Source organism: Gavia stellata, chromosome 10, assembly GCF_030936135.1.
Source record: "Gavia stellata isolate bGavSte3 chromosome 10, bGavSte3.hap2, whole genome shotgun sequence".
In the NCBI taxonomy this organism is placed as follows: domain Eukaryota; kingdom Metazoa; phylum Chordata; class Aves; order Gaviiformes; family Gaviidae; genus Gavia; species Gavia stellata.
In genome coordinates this window covers 30,270,588-30,293,586 of record NC_082603.1, presented here as the reverse complement: position 1 = coordinate 30,293,586, position 22,999 = coordinate 30,270,588, and the positions used below count along the sequence as shown (strand labels likewise).

The 22,999-nt window shown below is 41.0% G+C and overlaps 1 protein-coding gene across 1 annotated transcript in view; it reads left to right on the top strand.

The window, feature by feature from the left end:
* Positions 1–19,499, top strand: part of GLIS1 (GLIS family zinc finger 1) — a 208,549-nt gene extending 189,050 nt beyond the window's left edge. Inside the window, 3 exon segments of the mRNA XM_059822134.1 lie at positions 8,517–8,701; positions 15,769–15,936; positions 19,363–19,499. Of these exon segments, the coding sequence (XP_059678117.1) occupies positions 8,517–8,701; positions 15,769–15,936; positions 19,363–19,499 (490 nt within the window).
* The last annotated feature ends 3,500 nt before the right edge of the window (positions 19,500–22,999 follow it).

Sequence of the window (22,999 nt, the reverse complement as noted above, 5' to 3'; positions counted from 1 at the left end):
TTTCAAAGGAGATTATCGAACAAACCCTTACAAATAAAGATGTCTTTTAGATTGGCACAGGTCCCATAACGATCGCTATGATTAAATGCTCTGCAGAAGTGGCACATACCAGGTCAGAACAATTGTAGAGATACTCATTTAACATAGAAAAAATGTGTTTGTGTACATTTGTGAATTGGTGTAGGTAATGAAATGCATTACAAAATACTGAGTTATGTTTTACGCCCAACTGAGACTTACATGTGTATTTGGTAGAAAAGATAGTGAGTATTTCAGTAAGTCACTCTGTACCTGAAGAGAAGGCCCACACAGAAAGCCTTTGAGTGTACCAGGAAAGGACTCCTTTGGCTTCTGTGTAATGTTGAACCCGAAGCTGTTTCCATATCACTGTTGATTGGTATTACTGAAAGTATTCTAAAGCAATTAAATGACCTAAGACTCTTCAGGCACATTAAAGATCCCGTGGACAGTATTCTCCATAATGTTTATGAAGCCCCTCTTACTCCTCATAGCTAACTAGCTCCTGCGCTCATTGTAAGGCACTTCTTGACACTGCTCAGAGTGTGGGTGAGCGAAGATGCAGAACTGGATTAAAGGCAGTATTCTGAATGAAAAATAGTATCTTGTATTTATCTAGAAGCAAGGAAAAGGCTGACATTGCCTCAGTCCTACTTTAAAGACGTTACACACGGAGGTATGTCACACACTGCATTAGTAGCAGAGCCAGGAATGGAGCCCGAGTCTCTTAACAGCAGACAGCTGCTCAAGCTGGCCACAAGCACAGCAAGGAAAGAGAAAAACAGAAACGCAGTGTCGTATCTTGCAGTCATGGAGCAGAGCCTGAGGCCTTGTAAGAAGGGCAGTGTGTCACAGCCCAGTAACTTGTTTGCTCATTGTTTAGAAAAGGGTAATAAAATGCAGTGATGCCCAGCAAGGTGATCCGCAATGAAGGATTTATTATATATCAGGGAAAGGGGGGGGAAGAGGAGAAAGGAAGAAGGAGGGAGAGAAGGAAAAGATTCCTTGCATTCCAGAAACGTAGCCAGAGGCACCTGGCAGTGATTAGTGCAAAGGTTCACCAAACTTCAGATAGAGTCCGTCTTAAAAAAAAAAAAAGGTAAAAAAAAAAGTGAACGGTGTAACTGTTTCCTGAGCATGTGCTGACAGAAATTCCCGTAGGGCAAGACCCAGAACAGAAACACGTGGCAAGAGATTGGGCGCTATCCAGAGACCAGATTAGCAGAGCTTTACACATCATTTTTAATATTATGGGAAGAGATGAAAATCAGTGTTAACTTTTTTTCCCATTTTAAAAAAAATAATGTCCTGGTCCTGGAACTGAGTTGGACTTTCTCACAATATAAGTAACTATAATGCTTGGGGGAGAGATTTTATGAATGAAATGGTTGGCATGCTGGATTTTATGGATTTATGCTTGTGGAACCTGGTTTCACGAAAAATCTCAGGTTTTGTAACTAGCTGCAATACTGTACGAGTCACTTAAGATAAAACATGGCGCTTCTTTGCTTTGTGCTTCTTACTCTGATGCTTTATTATATACTTTTCTTCATATTAGTATGAGTTAAACATAATTCTCAAAGTCAGGGTTGTTTGATACGGCGATACGCTATACATGAGAACTGTATTACAGAACAGTCTTATAACTCAAAATATACAAAAAATTATTTGAGATAAAGGACAGATGTTTTTCAGTCTGGATTTGGTCCTGTTTCCACTGAAACTCAATGGGATATGGGTTGAGGTTCTTTGTCTAGCTGAGGAATCTGCCAATCAAGCCATCACATCATAAAAAGAAAAGAAAAACGCAGACAGTTTTCATATTAGAAACATCCCTATCTTAGATATTTCTATTTGTGGTTACATTGCATTCCCACTTATTATTCAAGAATCTTAGTTTGAATTTATTTTCATTATTTTTCAATTTTCAATTCCATTCAATATTTACTAATTAAGTATACTGTGTGTAGTTTTTGGCAGTCAAGAGATGGTCAACTAGATCGTGAAAAAGATCATCTTAAAACAGCTCAAAATTTAGCTTTACAATTTCTTACTGTGTTAATTTGCCCAGGAACTGCTTTTGAACAAAGACTGGCTAAAGCAAAGTGTAAAACTGTTTCTTACTCAGACTAAGTACTGTGGATGAATATAGAAAACATACATCTTGACATCTTGACAGAAAGCTCAGAAAGATCAATGTCGTTATGTATTTATTTTTTGGTTCTTTATTTTGCAATAATACTGGAACAAGACGTTTGGTGTGCATTGTGAAAATACACAAATTCTTATACACCACTGCCTACTTGGGGAGGCTGAAACTGGAGGCAGGATAAATAATTCTACAACAAGGTAGTTGTACTTGTAGCCTATTAGATGTCTTTTCTATAGATCACTGCTAGCTCATGGCATACCTAGATGGTTCCTTCACATATGCCTTACAATTTAATATGAATGTTCACAATCCAAAATATATTGTTAAAACATGATCACAAGAAAATTTATGTAAAAGTCTTTCTGGGATTTCTGTTTGAGATTCTCAAAGGTATGCACTTTATAAAATGAGAGAGAAGACAGACTAATATCTTCTATGTTTTGACTTTTAATTTTCTTTTTTAAAAAATCCTTCTGTTAAGATCCAGATTTCAGTGAGTTCCCACTGATGTGAGTGACAAATGCTTTCCACTAGAGATGAGGAATTGGCTCGTTGTCTAACACTCGGTTTAATGACTCTTCGTGGGTTGTATCCCATCTGACTTCAAGAGCTTCCCTTAGGAAGGGCTGTGAAGCTGAGTATTTTAAGCCAGTGTTTAGCATGGTGCAGAAGTGCGTGCAGTATCATAGACAAAGTATGTTATCAAGTTAGGATGAGTTCTTCCAATAGTTTTCTGTCGGTTGTGTGGATGAAGGTATTACATAAACAAGATTTTTCTGATTAGTCCTTTTACTTAATTGTCTACTGATGCATGCATCCTCAGGAGAGGAATGCATTAGCTCTGCAGTTCCACCTGAAATCATAGGTCCCTCAAGACTAGTATTATGTCTTCAGCACCATCCTACACATGGCGCTTCAAAGGGAATTTGAAAAAAACCTCAATACCTGGTCAATCATACGAAGTTGTATGATGAGTGAAGAGAGAGGAGAATTCCTCTCTGACTCCTTGGGCAATCAGTTTACATCCTGAAGCACAAGATTTGATTACCCCTCGCTTAGCATGGAAATGTTGGTTTTGGCCATTAAATTATTCAGTCCTTTTTAAAAACTAGGTATTTTGTTTGATTCTGTGACTTCCTGTGGCTATGAATGCCACAGGCCAGGACATGCTGTGTGAGCAAAATGTTCCTTTTGTTTTAAGCCAACCTGCTTCTCTCTGTGGTGCATGCCCTGTTGCTCCCGTGTCTTGGACAGAGTGGAGAGGAGGCTGGCTCCTGCACTGCACCCTTGTAATCTGAAAAACTGCATTGTGAATTCTCTTCTTTCAGTGGCATGCTTCTCGTTTTGGCAGTTTTACTTTGTGAGAAAACCCTGTCTTAGTATTCTAGTATATCTTCAGCTGTTTTTAACTCCCACGATAACTTAATGCATCAAAACTGAACTAGTTTTATCCCTATGTAATATATGGTCATTAATAAGTAGATTCTTGCTGCATCCAACTGTGTAGTTCCCCTTCTGTTACTATCACTGCTCAGGAAAGTTGCACATTATTCCTACAACACCACTGTTCCCAAAAGAGACTGGAAGTTCAAAACCAGTCAACACATGTAAGGAACATAGACTCTTTGGGTGCATACCCCTCTACGTGACAGGGATTGAGAAGCCCCTACTGTCATTAGGTCTGAGGTCACCAAAATGAATCTTCAGGTGAAAAAGCTTTCCTACTTGCAGCACATATTATGTACAGCAAAGTTTTTAGCAATAGCAGTTTCATCAGTAGGCAACTGGAAATACGCTGGATTCAGAGAGGGCTTGCTAGTAACTTCATGAGTGCCCGTAGCAGATAATGGCTAGGAATAAGGTAAATGCATGGTTAACAGGTTACCTTTCACATACGGGACATACGGTTTCTGATAATGGAGTAGTAAAAGCCTTGCAGTGGGTTAATTTGTTGTTTGAGTTACTGTTTTACTGTCAAGCATCCTTGGAAGACAGGGTAGACTATATTGACAGTCAGACTACATCAGCAGGGGAAGCGGTCTGTGAGAACTGTTGATGCTTCTTAGCTTTGTCACAAGTTTAGGGAAATAGCAAAAAGATTTATGCTCCTGAACAGAAATATTCCGTATAGCCAGGAGCCCTCAAATTTAATGAATTAAGGAAGGATAAGGATTTTTTTTACATGTGTGTGAGAGTATTTATTTATATATCTCTACATATAGCTATATATAGGCACTAATATATATTAAAAGGCCCCAAAAGGACCCGCAAATTTACTGAATTATACAAGTTACAATTAAAGTAAAATATATGGTATGTATTTATTATTAATATCCAAACCAAAGCAAACTGTGGTTGTAGTACAGTATTAACAGGAAATGTCCAGGCTATTAGTTATTGAAACATATATGCCTGAGCTACTGCCTGGGAATTTTTAATGTATCCAGCTGAGTTTCTGGTATAAGTAGTTTAGTGTTTCTTCTTCCACACAGAAGGCATCTCCTTTTAAGTTCTTTTCTGTTGATAATGCATTATCTATTTAATTTGTATCAGGAATGATTCCTCCTCTCTTTAAACAACCTGAGTATCACAGCAACCTAATTAGTACGCAAACAGAATTAAAAACACGGCACTGGGAACTGGACAGTTGAACTGATGAAAAAACTCTCCTTGCGCATGCCAGAGCACATTCACACATGCATACACACACACAAAATAAAATTTTAGGGACCAGCTTGAGCTGTAGGCATTGTGATGGATATTTTAAGGAAACAAATCCCGATGTTGGCCACATTGGGATTTTTCTGCTGAGCCAGATTTTTCTGCTGAGCAAGGCTCTTTCCTAGCTTAAACCTGTGCCTTAACTTGTGGGAAACATGTTCATTTCTCTGGGAGAGGCTGAGCAGAACTTAGTAGATTTTATGGTGACCTGCTCAACTGTATGAAACTCTCTTCATGCAGAGGAGGTAGTGATGGCCAAGTGTTAGACGGAGCTTTCAGGGTTTCAGCTCAGGTTCCTGTGCTATAGTAAGTTCCTAGGATACTGGCTGCCCGCAGACAGCTATGTTTGCTGAGCTCCAGCACTGTGACAGCAGTGCCGAGCGGGAGCAGCGAGCTGGCAGCTCTGCACCGCGCTCAGCTCACCCAGCTGGAGCAGGGCCCCGCACACCTCCGCAACCCTCCTGCCTCCCATGGGGAATCACACCCCGCTCTTAAGCAGTCATTTCAAAGGCTTCGAGGCACGAACGCTATCACAACTGTTGAGCTCACACAGGAAAAGCAGGAATGCAGAAGAGTGTGAATGGGGAGAAGCACTGCTTTAAAAATAACAATAAAAACTGTTAAATTCTTCTCACGTGGTTAAGCTTTAAATAGCCTCTGGGAGTAGTTAAACTGGGTAGGGAAGCTGGGATTTTCAGTATTCCCACAGCTGGACACCTTAAATGTACCATTTTTGTTTGACATGCAACATATTTGCCTAGAATTTAAAAATGGGATTACTCGACCATCCTAACAAAGCACTTGGCAGAGAGCAGCCCGGCAGGCCTCTATGGGGTGCTACATTTCCCAGCAGTAGCCAGGACAAGACATTTCAAGAGAAGGCAGAGGAAACCCAACACAGGCAGTTGCAGAGTACTCGCTCACCAGAAGTATTTTCGCCCTCATTCAGAGTGGTTTCTGGCTCATCCAGGCCTTGGAGTTTTTAGTACATCTTTTGTTTCTCTTTTAAATGTGTGTGTGGTCATTATCCATATAAATGTCACTATCATGATCTCTTTTTAGTTATTATCTTTCCAATGACAACAACTGCAATCTTTTTAATCTCCTTTCAGATAGAAGCATTTCCAGGCTCCTAATAGCTTTTCTGGCACGTCGAGGACAATGTCTCCATGCGGGCTGTTTGAAGGGGCTGCTGACCATTTTGTAATTTGTGGTTGTGCTTTGCCGGCACTCCCTTGCAGCCTCGGACAAGACCGTAGCAAAGGCTTTTCTGCAGGTCCCAGCAGATAACGTCATCCCCATCTTCGTGCAATAGTTCACCACAGACACACATTTGAGAGCATTTGCAGAAGATACGACTTGTAGCTGCGCTGCGTAACAGCTCTCTTCTGTTAAACTATTTCTCTACTGAGACCTTTGAGGAAAAACTACAGCCACATGGGAGCTGACCTTAGCGTTTAGCTGCTTCTTAGCAAATAAACTTGGTATTTTCCCCCGAGCATCTCTCTGCTCTTCAGCAGTTCAGACTCCAGAGAGCATTTTCTGTCTCTGACCTGAAGAGGGCACAGGTGGCCCCTGCACGCTCCGCGTCCCCTTTCAGCACCCCTGCAGCCCCAGGCCTTTACCCTCCGGTAGAGCAAGGGCCATCCCAGCTATGTTGCTGAGCTCTTTTTAATATGCACTTAAAACAAAAAACAGATAATACTCTTTTTCTTTGCATGTTGGCTCTTAAAATTCGACTTTAGTCCTCTTTATTTTATGTATTGCTGATTATTGCTTATTGGGAGGGTGTTATCTTTCTCATGAAAAATTTATTTTCCAGTTGTTACACATTTGGCTTGAAAATATCCTTGCCTTCACCCATTTAATAATAATGGTTTATTTCTTCTGTTTAGTTGGGGGATATTCAGAGTCTCTGTGGTTTGTATTATATGCCTTATTTTCCTGCTTTGGGAGATGGAATTATTTCAGCATAGGATGGGCTTTGACTGGTTGATTTATTTAAGGCCCTTTTAATAGACTGTCACTGTGACAGCTTTTGGCAGTGTTCCTCTGCCTCTCATGTTAAATTTGATTAAGCTGTTGTCACTATTAATTCACAGTTCATCTATTTTTACCTCTTGAACGCTCCCATGTGGTGCTTAGCCCTAAGTCAAGCATAGCCTCACTCCCCAGGTTTAATCCTAACTGCTCCAAGAAGCAGTCATGTAAACTGGTGAGGAACTGCTATTGCAAATCATGGTTTGTGATGTTTGAACGGCTTCTGCAGTGGTAGTGGAAGACACCAGTGAGAGATTTAATTTGTTTTGTAGTTGATTCTTTGTACGCCTGCAATGGTTTTTGCTCAATATTTTTTTTCCAGCTAGGTGACATATATTATAACTTACAGGGGTGTTTTTATTTCTGCGCCTCAGGACCTGTAGCTGTGAAGTTTCAGCAGGGTGGATCTCAAACAGACAGGTGGTTTTTCTAGCATCTGAAAGCTCTAGTGCTACTCAAAGAGCCGCTTACAGTTAGCAAAAGCTCCAGAGGTAACAGAAGGTATATGGTGAACATATGGTCCATGCAGCCCACACATTTGGCATTGTAACACTAGGCTACGGTGCAGAAGACCATTTGTCACAGCTACCATAGGAGGATAAAAGATGCAGCTTCTACCTATTTACTCGTTTATAGGGTTAGTTTAATGCAGCTTTAGAAGAAGCTTATACGTGAATGCTTAGGTTTTTGGTCCTGTCTTCTGCACCATGCCATCTTTCTGGCTGTAAATGGTGAAAAGACAGTTCTCTGGCAAAGGCTTCATCCCTTCTGGGCCGGCTGCTGTACCACCCCTTGGTGGGACAGTCACGTTGTGGCAGGGAGGAAGCACTGAAGCTTCTCTGCTCCACTGGTGGCAGAGGATGCTCGGCAACCATGGCAATAGGTTAGTGAGGCTCTTCCTCAGCTGCTCCAGCTCCTTGTGGGAGTGTTGGGTCAGGGTCTGTTCCCCTGTGCTGGCCCGAGTCCCAGATGTCTGGGCGGAACTTTCCATCTCTCAGGTACAACCACTTTGCAGTCTTCCACTGAGCAGTGCCGCCACAAGCACTTACTCAGGCTTTTTCTTTGAAAGGACAGTACCATCTGTTGCAGTTAAAGCTGTATTTCTAAGGCTAAAAAATCCTTCATGAGGAGTAACTAGTAACTGAAACTAAGGCTTTTCTTTGTCTTGGCTGAAACTTGGGTGTAAAGCTATGAAGACACTTAAACAATTTACTTGCATTTACTCACTCTAACTACCTTCTCCACTTCTGTTTTCTGGACGTGTTTCTCGGCTCACGAAATTTTAAATTAAAACTGACCTGTGTCTAAGTTGGTTATTGAGGAGCAGTGTCATTTTGATCCTGTCATTACGGCTAGTACGGGAAGTCAGTGTAAAGGAAAAGAAATCTTTTCTAACTCCCTTTCCTCCTAATGAATACCTGAAAGCTGCAGTGCATTGTTACCATTTTTTTTTAACAATGTATTTTTTACTTGCAAAATAAACATTTCTATAGTTTGGCCATCATGGAAATACGGCCTTTCAAGTATTTCGTTTTCCCATATTGTGGTGTGATATATGAAGTTTTTCTGTATTTTCTTTTTCTAGGCTTGCTCCAAACATAATCTCTCCACTTGTCAGCCCCCTGAAAGCATTAGTTCCACCTTCTCTATTGCAGAAACACGGCTCTCCATCGTCACACAGCCAGTCACCAAATGGGCAGCAATTTTCTGGAATACCAAATAAACCATACGCTCAATTTCAAAACCAGTCTGTACAGCAGGGATCTCAAGGTAACTCTTCCCTCTTTTTTTTCTTTTCTTTTTTTTTAAACTTTCCTAATTCCTAGTTGGGGAGAAAGAATTTATTTCAGTTTTTGCATTTTTGTCCAATACTGTCTTATAAAGGGACTGACAGCATTTCAGTGGGAACTCCTATTTTTAAAGTGGCTTGATATACATACAGAGAAAAATTTTCACCCTCATTCAGAGCATGCTGTGTTATGTTATCATAATGGCAAAAGCTATCACAACAGCAGATTTATTGCATTTATCCAGGTTTTTTCAGACATATTTTCAAAAAGGTCCTTACAAGAATGAATTATGCTCCCAAATAACTTCAAATTACTTCTTCATTTAAAGATGAAGTGAAATCTTTAGCCCAGACACACTCCTTGATTGTCAATAAAGGATTGCTCTCACCATGCAGTAGATGGCTACCAGCTGTGCACCTCACCTGACTGGTCATCCACCTTCCGTCAGCTTGGAGAGAGTGACCCTGCCAGAGCAAGAGCCATCTAGTCCCAAAATACATGGGCTGAAACACACCTTGGCAATGTCCTGCTCAGTCCACTGATAACGATGCACTAGACATGAGCTTAGACAAAGAAAAAATATTTTTCTATTTATTATTTGGAAGTTTAGCATCTGTGTTATTTTATATAATAATATGCAAAGGCACTCTATACAACTATAGAGAGCCAGTGTGATTTGAGGACAGGAATAGGAGTAGCAAAGCAGCTGTCCCACTGCTTAATTTAAAACATTTTTTGTTCTGAATTAGCCAGCCTTTTTAATCAGGGGCTTATTTACCTATTCTGGGATTCTGCTGTGGGAATTTATTAATGTTTCTGCGATTTTTGAGGTATAAATTAGCAAGAGATATTATTATCACAGATTCTTCCAGTAACAGGAGCTTGCATATTTAAGAAATATGTTATATAATCCAGATGGTATGCAGCTTAAGTGCGGCAAATATTCACAATAAAGAAGTGTGCAGGACATCTGTCTGGTTGCAAGTATAACCAAGCATATAAGTTTATACAGGCAGATACCAGCTTTTTGAAACTCGTTTCACAGCTGTACTGTCATTTGTATAAGGTCATTTTTGGCTGGCGAAGTATCACATGTGATCAATTTACCAGTGGGCAAAATAGGAGGTTTGCTTTCTCTCAATATATGCTAAGGCAAGGTCTGAAGCACAGGAGCTGAGCACAAACCCAGTGAGCGATTCACAGCTGTAATGGGGTTCAGTATCCCAGCAGTACCCTCGCCCTTCATTCTCTGAGGAGCATTTTTGCTCTTTGGTTGGACTGACTTAGTCTGAAAAGTTAAAGCGTATTATATTAAATGATTTGTGCTAAAGGAAAAACTAACTCAACCTTATGCTCAACAGATTATTCAATTTAAAAAGATTAACTCTGTAAGGGAAAAGTGGCAGATTTATGATAGCATATAATGATATATGATTATGTTACTATAATGAGCTAAATAACTACAAACCACAAGAGGAAAGTTTAGCAGCTCATTACTATGGCAGAAACAAATGCATAGACAGAACAAGTTTTGAACCACTTAAATAAATTGACTTTATTCCTTAAGAAAACCACATTTCCTTTTGAATGAATTGTTGCTTTCTAAGTGTTATGTCATGTGGTTTTGAAAAAGCAATAATTTTCCACTTTGGCCAAATGTTGAAGTATTATTATAAATTCATTATGGAAATGGGCATTCAAAAATCAATTTTGATTAGCAGCCTTTGAAATCAATTGATCTGTAACCTGTACTTAGCTGTACTTGCTCTACATCTTTTTTGCATCTCAGTTCATTAATAGCACATTTTTCTAATGGAGTCTGTAGTAATTTGGGAGTTTTGAATTTTCGCCGAAAAAAGGGATACTATGTAAGTCTAGCTGTAGAACTGGGCATCTGTATAGAAGCATACACACATTGTGGATCTGCAATTTTTAGAAGACAGCAGGCTTTGTCAAGCTGGTAGCAGAAATATTGATAATGAAAGAATAAGCTGACATTATTTATATGTTTAAACCTAGTTGTAGTAAGATCACATGGAAATTATTACATGCTGAAAGAATTTGGCAGGCAATGGAACCCTGTAGTTATTTATACCTGACATGATTTCTTGTCAGAAATTTTATGGAATTTGAAAAGCTGAGATTTATTTGCACATACATGTAAATGACATGACATAACAAGATGGCATTTAATAGGCATATTCCAATTATTTGCTCATTACATCATTCATTTTAAAGCTGCTTGAAGTTTTCTAGGCTGTGCCTTAGAGAAACAGAGGCAGCCAGTGCACTGTGTGAAGTGGCTAACTGCAGCTTTTCTGTCACAAATTATTTCAAAGCAAAATTTTAACTAAATGTTATGTTTGGAACTCGGTTTATTCCTTTATTAACTGTTAAATTTCTACATCTACTGTACATAAAACATTTAATAGTGATCATTTAAACTGACAGGACATTTAGTAAATTCTTCACTTGAAAATTAACCTAAGAAAATTTTTGCTTTAAATCAAAACTGAAGGAAAACCTGAAATCCATGTGGAAAAAAAAATATTGGTGAAACACTTGTTGCCAAAATGGTACTACACTTTTGCTCTCCTAGAAGGAGCCGGGATGTTTGCACCAGACAAGCCTTCTTGCTTACTTCATATTTTAACCACTGAAGGGAGTCTTTTTTAAGAACTTGTAAAAAATGTTCCATGTTTAGTTTACTCTAATCAACCATATGTGGTTGTTAATTGAACCATTGGTTATGGGATTTTAATCATATCTTAATTCCTAATAATTTCTGTGTAAAGCATTTCAAAAAATCTAAAGGAACCACACTAAATGCCATGAACCAAAAGCACCTTTGTTTAGTACTCCGCATTTTAAAACTGTATAAATGCAGTAAAGCTCTGACTTGGATTGCATCTGCAAATCAAACATTGTATTGCCTGCGAGCAACAAGTTTCATTTCCTGTGGTTGTGTAAAATGAATGAAACCTTATCTGGCAAGAGCACCCGTTGTTAGAAAAGTCCTTGTGGTTGCTTTAACTCACACAGCCTTTCCATCTCTTGTCTAATTACTTTGGTTTTCAGGAGCACTTAGCATTTAAACAAGCTGGCAATTTTCCCTTTTTAATAGTGTAAAAGATGCGTGAGGCTCAGATCCTCTGGAACAGACTGACTGGCCTCTTGAGCCATGCCAGGCTACTGAAGGCTGTCAGCAAGAGCCAACCTACCCGGTACCAAAAGAAGTTCTCTGTGCTTCTGAAGCAGCGGGTGGGAGTATAGAAGGTATAGAAAAAGTCATGAAAAAAATCTTCCTCACGAAAAAAATCAGCAGCTCACTGATCCTTCAGTCCTTCAACCTGGAGGTATCAATTTCAGTCACTCCAAGACTCATTTCCACCTTCCAGGATTGACATTCAGCTGGCTACATTTTCAAATACAGCTTTTAATACTGCAAGCACAATTATTCCTACCCAAGTGTTGTTTCATGCCCAGTTTAAGCACAGGGAACATCACCAAATTCTTCCTATACGTCCTAGTAGTGGAACTGCAGATCAGGTTCACCAGCTGCAACTGCAGTTCTTCAGTGTTTCAGATGTAAGGCCAGAATCCTCCTGAATAAACCACTGCTGCTGTCACTCCCCATGAAACCTCCATGCAGTCATGTGAGAGGTTGTTCTGAAGATGAGTCATGTAAACACACAGAAGAGAAATACAAGTGCTTGCTGACAGGTCTCCAACCAGGCAGTGAGCTGTCTGGTGTAAGATCTTTGCATAAGGGATAAAGCAGGCACTGTCTAACTCGGTCGTCTTCGCAGTGTTCTTGTCTATACAGAAGAGCTGTCTGAGTCTCCACCTCTTTCTCACCTTTTGCAACTGTAAAAGCTATTGGGAGTTTCTGTCTTTCTCCTTCACCTTTCATCCTCAAGGAAGGAGCTACCTGCCTTGTAGTCCACTCCTCCCATAGCCGTCCCTGTGCCTTTTTCCACACGCATAATAGAATGCCTTCCATAAAGCCTCTGTCCCTTTCCTACAGGGTCCCACTTTCTCATCGTTTCTATGAAGCTAATGAAAAAGGAAGTAAGCTTTCATTATACTGCTCAGGCCAGAAGGGTTAAAAGTCCCATTTTTAGCGTCATGGTTTGTTTTACCTGACCAGTGCTCCTGCTGCAACCTTTCCCTTCCTCACTCCATCTTTTTGCTTTAATTTGCTACCTGCATTTACCACATCTGCAAGCACATTAGAACAGGAACGGTGTATTTCTCTGTATTTTCTTTGGGAAGCACTTAGCAGGAATTTGGGCCTGGTGAATCAATAATGCAATAATGCTAGTATTTTCCTACATCATGTCTCTTCATTGGATAGTTCCAGTAACACTATTTGCGCTGCCTTTTCAGATTATCACACAGTGATGCTGAGGGATAGATACTGCAATCCAAAGAGGAATTTCATTGCTTATTGCAGTTCTTTTCCAGACTTCAGAGTCTGCCTTAGATATTTTTTCCTGAGCAGCTAGACAGTGTAACTTAAAACACTTCAAAAGAAGCCTATACCCATAGAAAACTTGAGGAGACCCTGGATCCAACTAGTTTCAATCCAGTTCTGTCATGCTTGGCTGTTCTCTGATTTTCTAAACCACTGTGCCAGCCCTGTAGATCATAAAGATATTTAATTGATTTAACAAAGGCAAGCCTGGGAGCATGACAAAGGGGCAGCAATTACAGAGACAGAGAAAATACATATCATGGCTTCCCTAGAAGTGATGTGTATAGCAGATATTCTGGAAAAGGTTCAGTTTTTTCTCTAGCAATGCATATAAGTGCTCTCTGCAACCCGTTACACCTCATCTGAAGCCAAGTATCTCATTTTTTGTCACCGCTCATCTCAAAAAGGATGTATTTTTAGAAGGCTTACAGAAGGAGCTCATGTTTTGTAAACAAAAAAGTCAGGATAATTAGCAAAAGCCAATCAATAAAGCACTGTACCTAAAACCACATCAAAAGATGGCTTTGCTACCTCTCATAAGAGCTCTTTGTTTTTTGAGCCAGTGTCTCCAGGCAGTAAATAGAGGTGGCTGTCTATTTATTCCGAGGAAGGACATGCATCATTTAATACTCAGCTTTCCAATTTCTGGGCCTTCTTCTATATAGCAGCAAATACGAACAGCTTTGGTACAGTGTGCATAGTGTTTTTATCTAATATAGTCATCCACTAGTACTTCACCAATCATGGATCTCAACAATGTAGGTATTTTGTGGTGGAGGATCATAGGTTCTCAAGAAATGAATCATCTAATCCTTGCAGATTCTGCCAAAACACATATTAAACTGTGAAACTTCAGAGCAAATCTTTCACCACTCGATGAGTTCATTGCATTTCTACTAAAGAATTGCCTCACTTAGCCTTATTTATTACCACCTTAGAAAAGACGACCAGAATGAACAGATGGACCCTGATCTTTGCCTAATACTATCTACTTGGTCAAACTTTGGTAGTAAAGGGAAAAGGTAGAAAAAACCAGGAGATCTTTCTTAACAGGAAAAAGCTTATTCACTGCATGATTTATAAGGGACAAATTTGTACAGCACCCAGGCGCTCTGGTGATAGGCACAGGTATTTCATTTCTAAACAAACAGACGGAATAGCTACACAACTGGCCCAGCAAGTCAAGTCTTCCACTGGTGAGTGGAGCTGTGCTGGCATCTGTCAGCTGAAGATCTGATTGTGTCTGTGTTCAACTGAACTACCTGGAGCTTTTGCAGTAATTCCTTAGGAAATGTTTCAGTCTGAGTAAGACTGAGGGAAGAAAGACAACAGCTCCATATTTTCCTGGCAATTAGAGGAAAATCCTGATGGCACATTCTACTAAACTTTAAGCCTGTCTTGGTTGACTTCAGTTGCATATAAGGGAGGGAGCATCATTTCAGAAGGGACTTTCAGGGAAGGTAGGAAAAGGGATAGTTAATATGAATGTGCAATTAGTGTGCAGTGTACCTGGAATCAGGAAGAGATTATTGAGGCAGGAGGAAGGAAGAGAATTAAATCAGGCCGTGGTTGGTATAAGTCTTGTGGCATGCTTTGAGGTCATCCTTATGGGAGCAAGTAACGTTTTCTTTCAGGATGTCGGCACAAACTTCTAAGTTGTAAAATTCTTTCCTCAGCAATTCCTTTGTCCTTTACTGGTAAATATCTTCTTTTGTTTTGTACAACTCATTCACAGCATCTGCTGCCAAAACCCAAATGGCTGATCTACTGGTAGTATGATATTTTTTAAAAAGCAGGAGATAAGAAATGTAGGGTATGCAGGGGACCGAAGTCAAACATACCCCAGAAGCAGAACAACCGAGGCAGCCAGAGACCATACAGATTTATTATCTCGGCACTTTTCAGAAGCAAGAAGAGCCTCTAGCTGAACTCAAAGACTTCTCCTGACGTCCATCTGGAGTCAGTCCTGCACCTCTAGTTCAATTTTACTTGCAGACTGTGGCCCCTTGTGTTCAGTGAAAGGGGTTTCATTTGAAATAAGAGCAGTCTGAGAAAGCAGAGGTTTAAGGTACTCTTAAAGGTATTTTCCATAAATAGTGCTGTCTCCAGCAGTGCATAATGCACACTGGATGGGAAAAGACTTTACTCAACTGAAAACAATGCAGTGTTATTCATTTAAATATTGCATTATTGTATATAAATTAAAAGTAACTCATTATAGACACATTCCCTTAGGAGCTGAGCACCCTGGACCTGATCCAGTGGAGTACTTATTACTTAGCTTTGAACACGAGTGGGCTGTTGACTGTGTTCAGCTGATCTACTGCTTGAAATGAAGCACATCCTTGAGATCTTTGCTTGATGGGGGTCACAGTCCACAGCACCTTGTGGGACTGAGTCTGATGTAGCTTTTCTATTATTACGCCTTATAGAAAGAATAGCATGATCATTTTTCCATAGTTAAAGCTGAGGAACTAAAAACACCCACAATAGTAATGAAATACCGTGACAGAAATGGAGCTAATACTATTGCAGTAGTGTTAAAATGTGTGTGCGATATCTGTTTTCAGGTTACCAAGGCAGCTTTCACTCAATACAAAACTGTTTCCACTATGGAGACTGCTACAGAACAATGGACCAGTCTGTCACCAGTGACGTGCTAACAGGGGAATCCCATTGCTTTAATCCTCTGAGACAGAACGGCTATCACATACTCAATGCACCTTTAGCTTCAACAGGTAATTTATTCCGCCTATAAAGAATTATCCGTATGATATTTTTAGCAGGAGGGGAAAAGAACACATTTTATAGTCACTATTATTACAAAAATATGTTTGCATAAAAAACTCAGTCACTGAAATTCATTTGCATCTATAAAAATCCCAGAAGGAAAGCAAATTTGTTTTCTTTAATCCTCCTGTGTTTGACTGATGGACAAATTCTCCTGGATGTCATAGGCAGCACACACCTTCAGGTGCGCTGACAAACAAGACACCTCTCACATTTATTGTGTGGGCTATTTATTGTACATCTCTTCAGGTATGCTCAGGCAGGCTTTTATCATCAGATCAAGTTAAGAAGATAGTTAACACAACTCTGAAGAAAATAACAGCAGCAGGGTCTTCCTCTCCATCTAAAAATAAAAGGATGGCTTTGTTTTGCAGTACTGACATTTACAAAATGGAAAGGCAGTGCTTTGACAAATTCAGCTAAAAATATTATCTAGTTTCTTTTTGTCTGGGAGTTCCTTTGTGTATGTGCTGTTGCACATTCACAGCAATTGTATTTTCCCGTTTAGCTACATATATGCATAATGTAAAATTTGCAACAAGCTATTATAACTAGATTAGTAAAATACTTCAATATTTAAGTATTCATTCTTAGAAAGCATTTTTTTCTACTTTTAAAACCACAATTAAGAATTGACAGAACTACTGAAATCAAAGAAAACATGAGTGTTGTCAGAGCCGTGAAACACTACCATTTACTGCAATCTTTACTTACATGTCACCAAGAAATTTTTCTTCTTGTCTGGATTCAGGAGGGATCTCGGTTAAGGACGATACTGAAAACATATGTTTAAATGCTTTTTGAAATGGGGCCTGAGTCAGACCACAAAATTAGAGGTGACTTTCCTGTTTGTTTTGTGTTAAAGGAGACTCTGTTCAGAGAGAGCACACATGCATTTGTCTGGTGTTCCATACTAGAAAGTGTATGCATCAGTAACGAACACAAGGGTAAAGTTTAAGATGAAGTTTCAACTTCAACTTTGAATTCTTTTGTGTTACTCATAAGTTTGATGTTACTAAAACATAGTTTTTTCATGTTAACATCAAATTTCAAGTTCAGATTGACAGCCTGCAATATTTAAAGAACAGACTAAATAAACTTTCCAAAAGAAATTGTAGGAGCAAAGAATAATACTATGGCAAGACACCAACTTCAACAACAGTTGATTTTTCTGTCTGGGGCTAAACTATTATGAAATGTTTCTGTGTAATATTTTTGTTTTTAGAGTGGTTATTGAGGTATGCAAATACTTAAAAGGCTGAAACATAAATACATATGAAATATATAAAACTTATCTCATCTTTTTGTGTGTAAAATAGAACCATTCAGGTTTGCAAGATTCATCAAGGCTATGCATTAATTTTTTTCAGGCCTTTATAGCACCATTAATATTAAATGAGATCTCATCTCACAGGAATGCCAAATGTGACTGGCAAACAGCTGTTCCATGAATCACATTAACAGTCAATAAATTTTTATTTTCTCTTCAGGACTTTGGATAGTTTACTCTATCTGGAATCTAATAATGATTTCTGGGGTGTATGCTTATCTTGGGTTTTGTCCATCTGTGGTTGTGTATCCACCCTGTATACAGGCTCATCAAATAGAAATTAGCATAACATAAACACTCGCAAAACTTATCAAAATATTGGTCACTCCACTTGGACCGACACAGCACAGGGCAGATAAACAGGCCAAGTTCGTCTTCCAGAGACTTTGGACGTACACTGCATGCCAGAATTCTGCAGACAGCAGAATTTGACCTGTAAACTAACAGTAAATTAATACGTCATAGGAAAATGCAGAAATGTAAATAAGTAGAGAATTTGGTCTGAAATAATAAAAACAGACCTAATAGTAAAATACCTATAACTAAGTTCTAAGGACTGAGCCGACGGTTCTTTCTGAAATCAGGACTGGCTGTATAAGACTACAGGATCGGTCATTACTGCTGGTGGTGCGGTGCCGCACAGCCTGGAGGCCTCAGTTAAGCCTGGTGCAGCGTTTGATTCAGCCATATCTAGACACACTTCCCTGCAGAGTCAGGCAGCCTAAAGAGATGAGAGAAAGGCTGAAGAGAAGAAAGAGCCTTATTTTTCAGATGGGGAACTGAGGCACAGAAAACCAGTCATTTCCAAATGGCTCCACAGAGCTCCTTCGATAAGCAGAGAATGGAGCCAGGTCCCAGCGCTTTAACCACAAGGGTCAGCCGTCCACACACTGACTTGCAATTCACAAGAATGTGATTTGTAAGAGAGTCATTTTCTACATCAGGCATTTAGTTCACATGCGTGTTCTTAAGTAGAAGAATCTTGTTCCATGTGTTGCCTCAGCTGACTTAATGCTGCTGCTGATTATTAAAATTGTGGTAGGTGGGCTCTGTGGGCTGGGTGCAGGGGTCAGAACCTTGTGCTGAAGGTCACAGACACTTTTCTAAAGACCCAGCCCAAATCAGGTGGTAGAGGTAAAACAGAATACGTATGTTAAAGGATGAACATAAGGGGTCAATGTTTCATGGCCAGTTGCAAAAGCAGGTTATAGTGGGGCATAATAGGAAATTTTCATGTTCTTTGGGGTAGGCAATAAACCTTTTGTTTCAGACTCCCTGGCACTCCAGCTGCCACAGCACCTGGTAGCAGGCAAACCTGTTCCTTTCCACAGGGATGGACGGCTCAGGGAGGCTTGTAACAGTTGTGGAAGTTTTGCATTATAAAAGAAGAAGGACAGAGAAATTCTTCCCCACCAAACTGGCATTCTGGTAGTCTGGCAAGCACCAGCCAGCTCGGCCAGGTGAGGAGCCAGCAGCCTGGTGGGCTTTGGTTGAGGACAACATGGTGCACAGCTCCTTCCACATGTCTTGTGAGCCTGACCTGACCCAGACATGCTCTCACAGACCTCACTTCTGCAGTTTGTGGGGATCCAATAAATGTAGGATCCAGATTTCTTCTGAATCTTAAGATCAGCTGGGAGACACATGGAACATTTTCCCTAAGTGCCATTAAAAGGAAAAACACACAAACCAAGAGGACTGCATCACTTTTAGTGCACACTTACTAGGATCCTTGCCCACTCATTGTTTTGACATCCTATTCAGATAATGACTGTGAAGTCCCAGGAGAGTCATACTCTGATACTTGCACTTCACTTGCAAATGGGTAGCTTTCTGCAGAAATGAATGGGAGCTTCATCTACTATGACACAAATGCCCATGGAGATTAGTTTGTATATCTCCTGGGTAAGGCTTTGATGGTAAACCCTATTGTCTTTTCATTAACACAGCGCGGTACTGTATAATCCCAGGCCTCAAACTATGCTTCCTTCCTTATATGTACTGTGGTACTAAATCATGTCCATACAACTTGTCACGCTTTCAGGCTATGATGCAATCTCTGAAGCACAGTGTGTATCTGAAGACATGGTCTCCAACGGAACTGATGACAATGGATTCTTCCAAAACGGCGCCTTTGATCACTGCTTGAATCACATTCCTTCCATCTATACAGATACCTAAGAGCAGTGCTGACCTTGTTTCCTTTATTATACCTATAACTGTGTATGTAATAACAAAGGTGTTGTTCAAGTACTTTTATTTAGTCTGTATCCCTATACGTGCTCATTTAAATAAACACCTCACATTTACCAAACCATTTTATACATGAATAGTCTGTATAAGGTAATATTGGAACCTGTTCCTTTGCTGTGGCACTTTGAAATTCATGCTTTAAGGGAATGAGGAGCATTTCAAGCAGCTTGTTTTGTAAGTTCTCTCAGTAAAGTGTAAATGTAAGTTATATAATAAACTTGTAAAGAAGGGGTTCTTTTTTTCCTGAAAAGTATGTTTCAATTTGAGAATGTTGTTCCCTTTAATCAGTTTTCATATAACTCATTGGTCAATTATTCTCTTTTTTTTTTCTTTTTTTTTTAAACTAAAAGGATTTTTTTAATCACAGACCTCATGTATATAAAGATCTTCATTTGCTCAGCTGGTTTTATATTTTCAGTTTTACAAGAAAGCATTAAAAACTGGAAACAAGTGTACTGTCATTTCTTAACATTATCAGTCTGCCTGATAAATGCTAATACTACATTCTTAAAATGCCTGAGAGTGATTTAAACAAAGCAGTGACATTTCAGTAATTGTGAAATTAAAGCAGCCCAAGTGCACGTGAAGAAAACCAAGGGGCCTGCAGACTTTCAGTGAAAGGGCCAGAAGCCTTCCAGCATGGGGTGGCACCATGGGCTGGCTTCCCGGCGCTGTGTGCCCGCTGGCCCTGCACCATCTCCTGGCCTTCCTGCTGCCCCTGCCATGGTGGGTACCTCAGCACATGCAGCTTTCCCTGCAGTGTAGGGGGAAATTAAATGCAGCTGTGGTTGACTTTTTGCCTCCACAAGTAAATGTATGGCCTCATCCCATGTGAGATTAGTGGCACATTCACACGGCACAAACACTGAGTGTGGGGCAGGTCACCTGATTTCTCCATTCACAAGACCCAGCAGCCACTCTGAACTCTCCACTTCAGGCACACGCTGTAGAGAAGAGCAGGATGCCTTCGGAGGGCTTTCCTCCATCCAAAGCACTTGTAATCAGTGGTTTCCAGAGGAACAGAGGTCACCTGCAGCAGCTTCGCTCCCTGTCACTGTGGCCCTGGCCCCATTGGGCTGCATTTCCTAGCCTAGTTGTGATTCCTGGTAGGGACAAGGCATCCTGCAAGGGGACAGGCACTCCCAATGTGTGCCAATGCAGGCATGTTAGACGTGAGCTCCTGAAAACGTTCCACGGTGGTTTGGGAGAACAATAAGGAAAAACTAACTAAAAAAAAAACCTACAAAATTGTTCTCATTTGCAAACCATTGCTAGTTGGGCCTAATAATGCACCCTAGGAGCAATGTATGGTTATCTGAAAGACTTCTTTATTCTGTCTAATACACAAACCCCAACCTCAGGAAATGATGCTGCATGCGGAACCTGCTGTCCCGCAGGTGTGGATGCAGCCTCACAAAGGAAAAAGAGAGGCTGGCAGTTTGGGTTAAATGAGGATGTGCCACGTCCCTGGGAGGATACTTACAGTTAGCATCAACTTTGCTCTTGTACTGTAAATGGAAACAAATGACAATAAATGTCCTAGCTGCCCTTTGGCAGTGTCCACCTGTGACTGACCTGTGCCTCCTGCGCCCAATGCCAGAGGGCTTGCGCTTGGCCACAGGGTAGAGCTCTTGTGAAAGGGCTGACGGACATTTTTACAGCTGGTGCCAGAGGTGCAAAAGGACAACGTGCCCACACCAATGACAAGCCCTTCCCATAGGCCAGTTCCCACACCACCATGTCTGCTGCAGCAGAGGTGCTATGCCAGGCACAGGGCAGCCGGAGGAGGCTGTCCTGTGCCCATCCGAGCCAGGGGTGCACACCTGAAATGCTGCTGATGCCTGGGAAGTTTTTCACCACCAGGCAAATCTCCACAAGCACCATTCACTAAAGGACACCCAGATTGAGCATCAGTCAGTGTCTGGCAAATACCCCTTCATTTACAGCTCAAAGCTACCTGAGCTACCATGGGCCACCACTGAAAAGCTCACACTGGGTTGAAACCAGTCAGTGACTGAGGACGGTACTTTCTTTTTCTCCTCTCTTCTTCCCGTTACCAGAATCTGCTTGGTAGCGGTGCGCCCACGCAGTACTGTTGAGGACCTTCCCTCATGTCCCAAGCCCCATCTCTTCAGTTTTCAGGCCTGTAATCCAATTAGCTACTCCCCAGAGAACAGCCTAAAACAAGAAGCAGCTGCTAGAAGATTTCTTGCCCCCCTACCCTCAATGGACCGACAGAAAAATGTCAAGCACCTGGCTTCAGCAAAATAGCAAGTTCCACAGGAAAAAAAATGCTAAATTCAGTGGCACGTTAAGAAAATACCACATTTTGCAGCTGCATAATCAGAATCCACAGAGCAGGCCCCAAGCTGAATGGGCTGATTCTTCAGCAGCATTTGCAGAAGTGGCATTACTGGGTCCACAGGACTGCAGTTCCCCTTACGGTCACAAAGTTATACAACCACAATGAATATATATATATTTTAAAGTACAATTTGGTGGCAACGTGTGAACCCAGCAGTCAAAGTACCAAGGAAAACACAGTAGCAGCATAAACTCAGAGGTCTCCCGTGCCCCAGCCACTCAGTGTATGTGTTCTTCACAGCTCTAGCAGCGGATGCTTTGGCAGTTTCTGGTTTTGGCAAACATCTCGTATGGCATCAGAAGGGTATGGTGAGGGTGTCCCAAGCTTGCAGACAATCCTTAAACAGCAGCTCTCAAGGGGACCAAGACCCTGCCCTCTGCAAGGGTGTCATCCCCAGAGGCCACTCAACAGCCTGTGGCCGATGGCTCCCTGCCTCTGTGGGGCACTTTGCACAGAGGTGGAGCGGGAGGGAAACCCAGACAGGGCAGCAGGGGAAACTGCTGCAAAGGGAAGTGCCGGGGTGGCAGCTGAGAAAAGAGAGAAAAGGAAAAACAAAATTACACTGGAGGAGGACGATCAGCATTCAGTCACAGTGAAAGGCTTGTACCAACCTGCCCAGAAACGTGGGACACAGCTCGGGTCCAACATGGCAGCTGGTGCCCTAGTCCCAGGACCTGGCAGCCCAGGGCGCTGCTCCTGCGTGAGCATCGAGCACCCCGGTGCCACTGTGCCTCTCCTCAGCCACGGCAGCTTCTGGAAACATGGGAAAAACCCTGGATGCTGTGCTGTCACAGCAGCATGTTCAGCACTGCTCCGAGGCTGATCTGGGCTAACCACAAAGCCTACATGGATGCATTTTACTTGTTTCTCTGGGACCTGGTTGCACCTTGTTAGTGTCCATGAAGGTGCCTCTGTGTCCAGTTTAGCTCTCTGTCATCAAGAAATTTGAATGAAACTTAGACATTCAGGAAGTTTTACAGTTAGTCACTAGAGAAAAAGGCGCACGGGGTTATATGACACACAGCCCCCTCCTTTTATAAACGGTTCCTCAAGATCTCTAGCT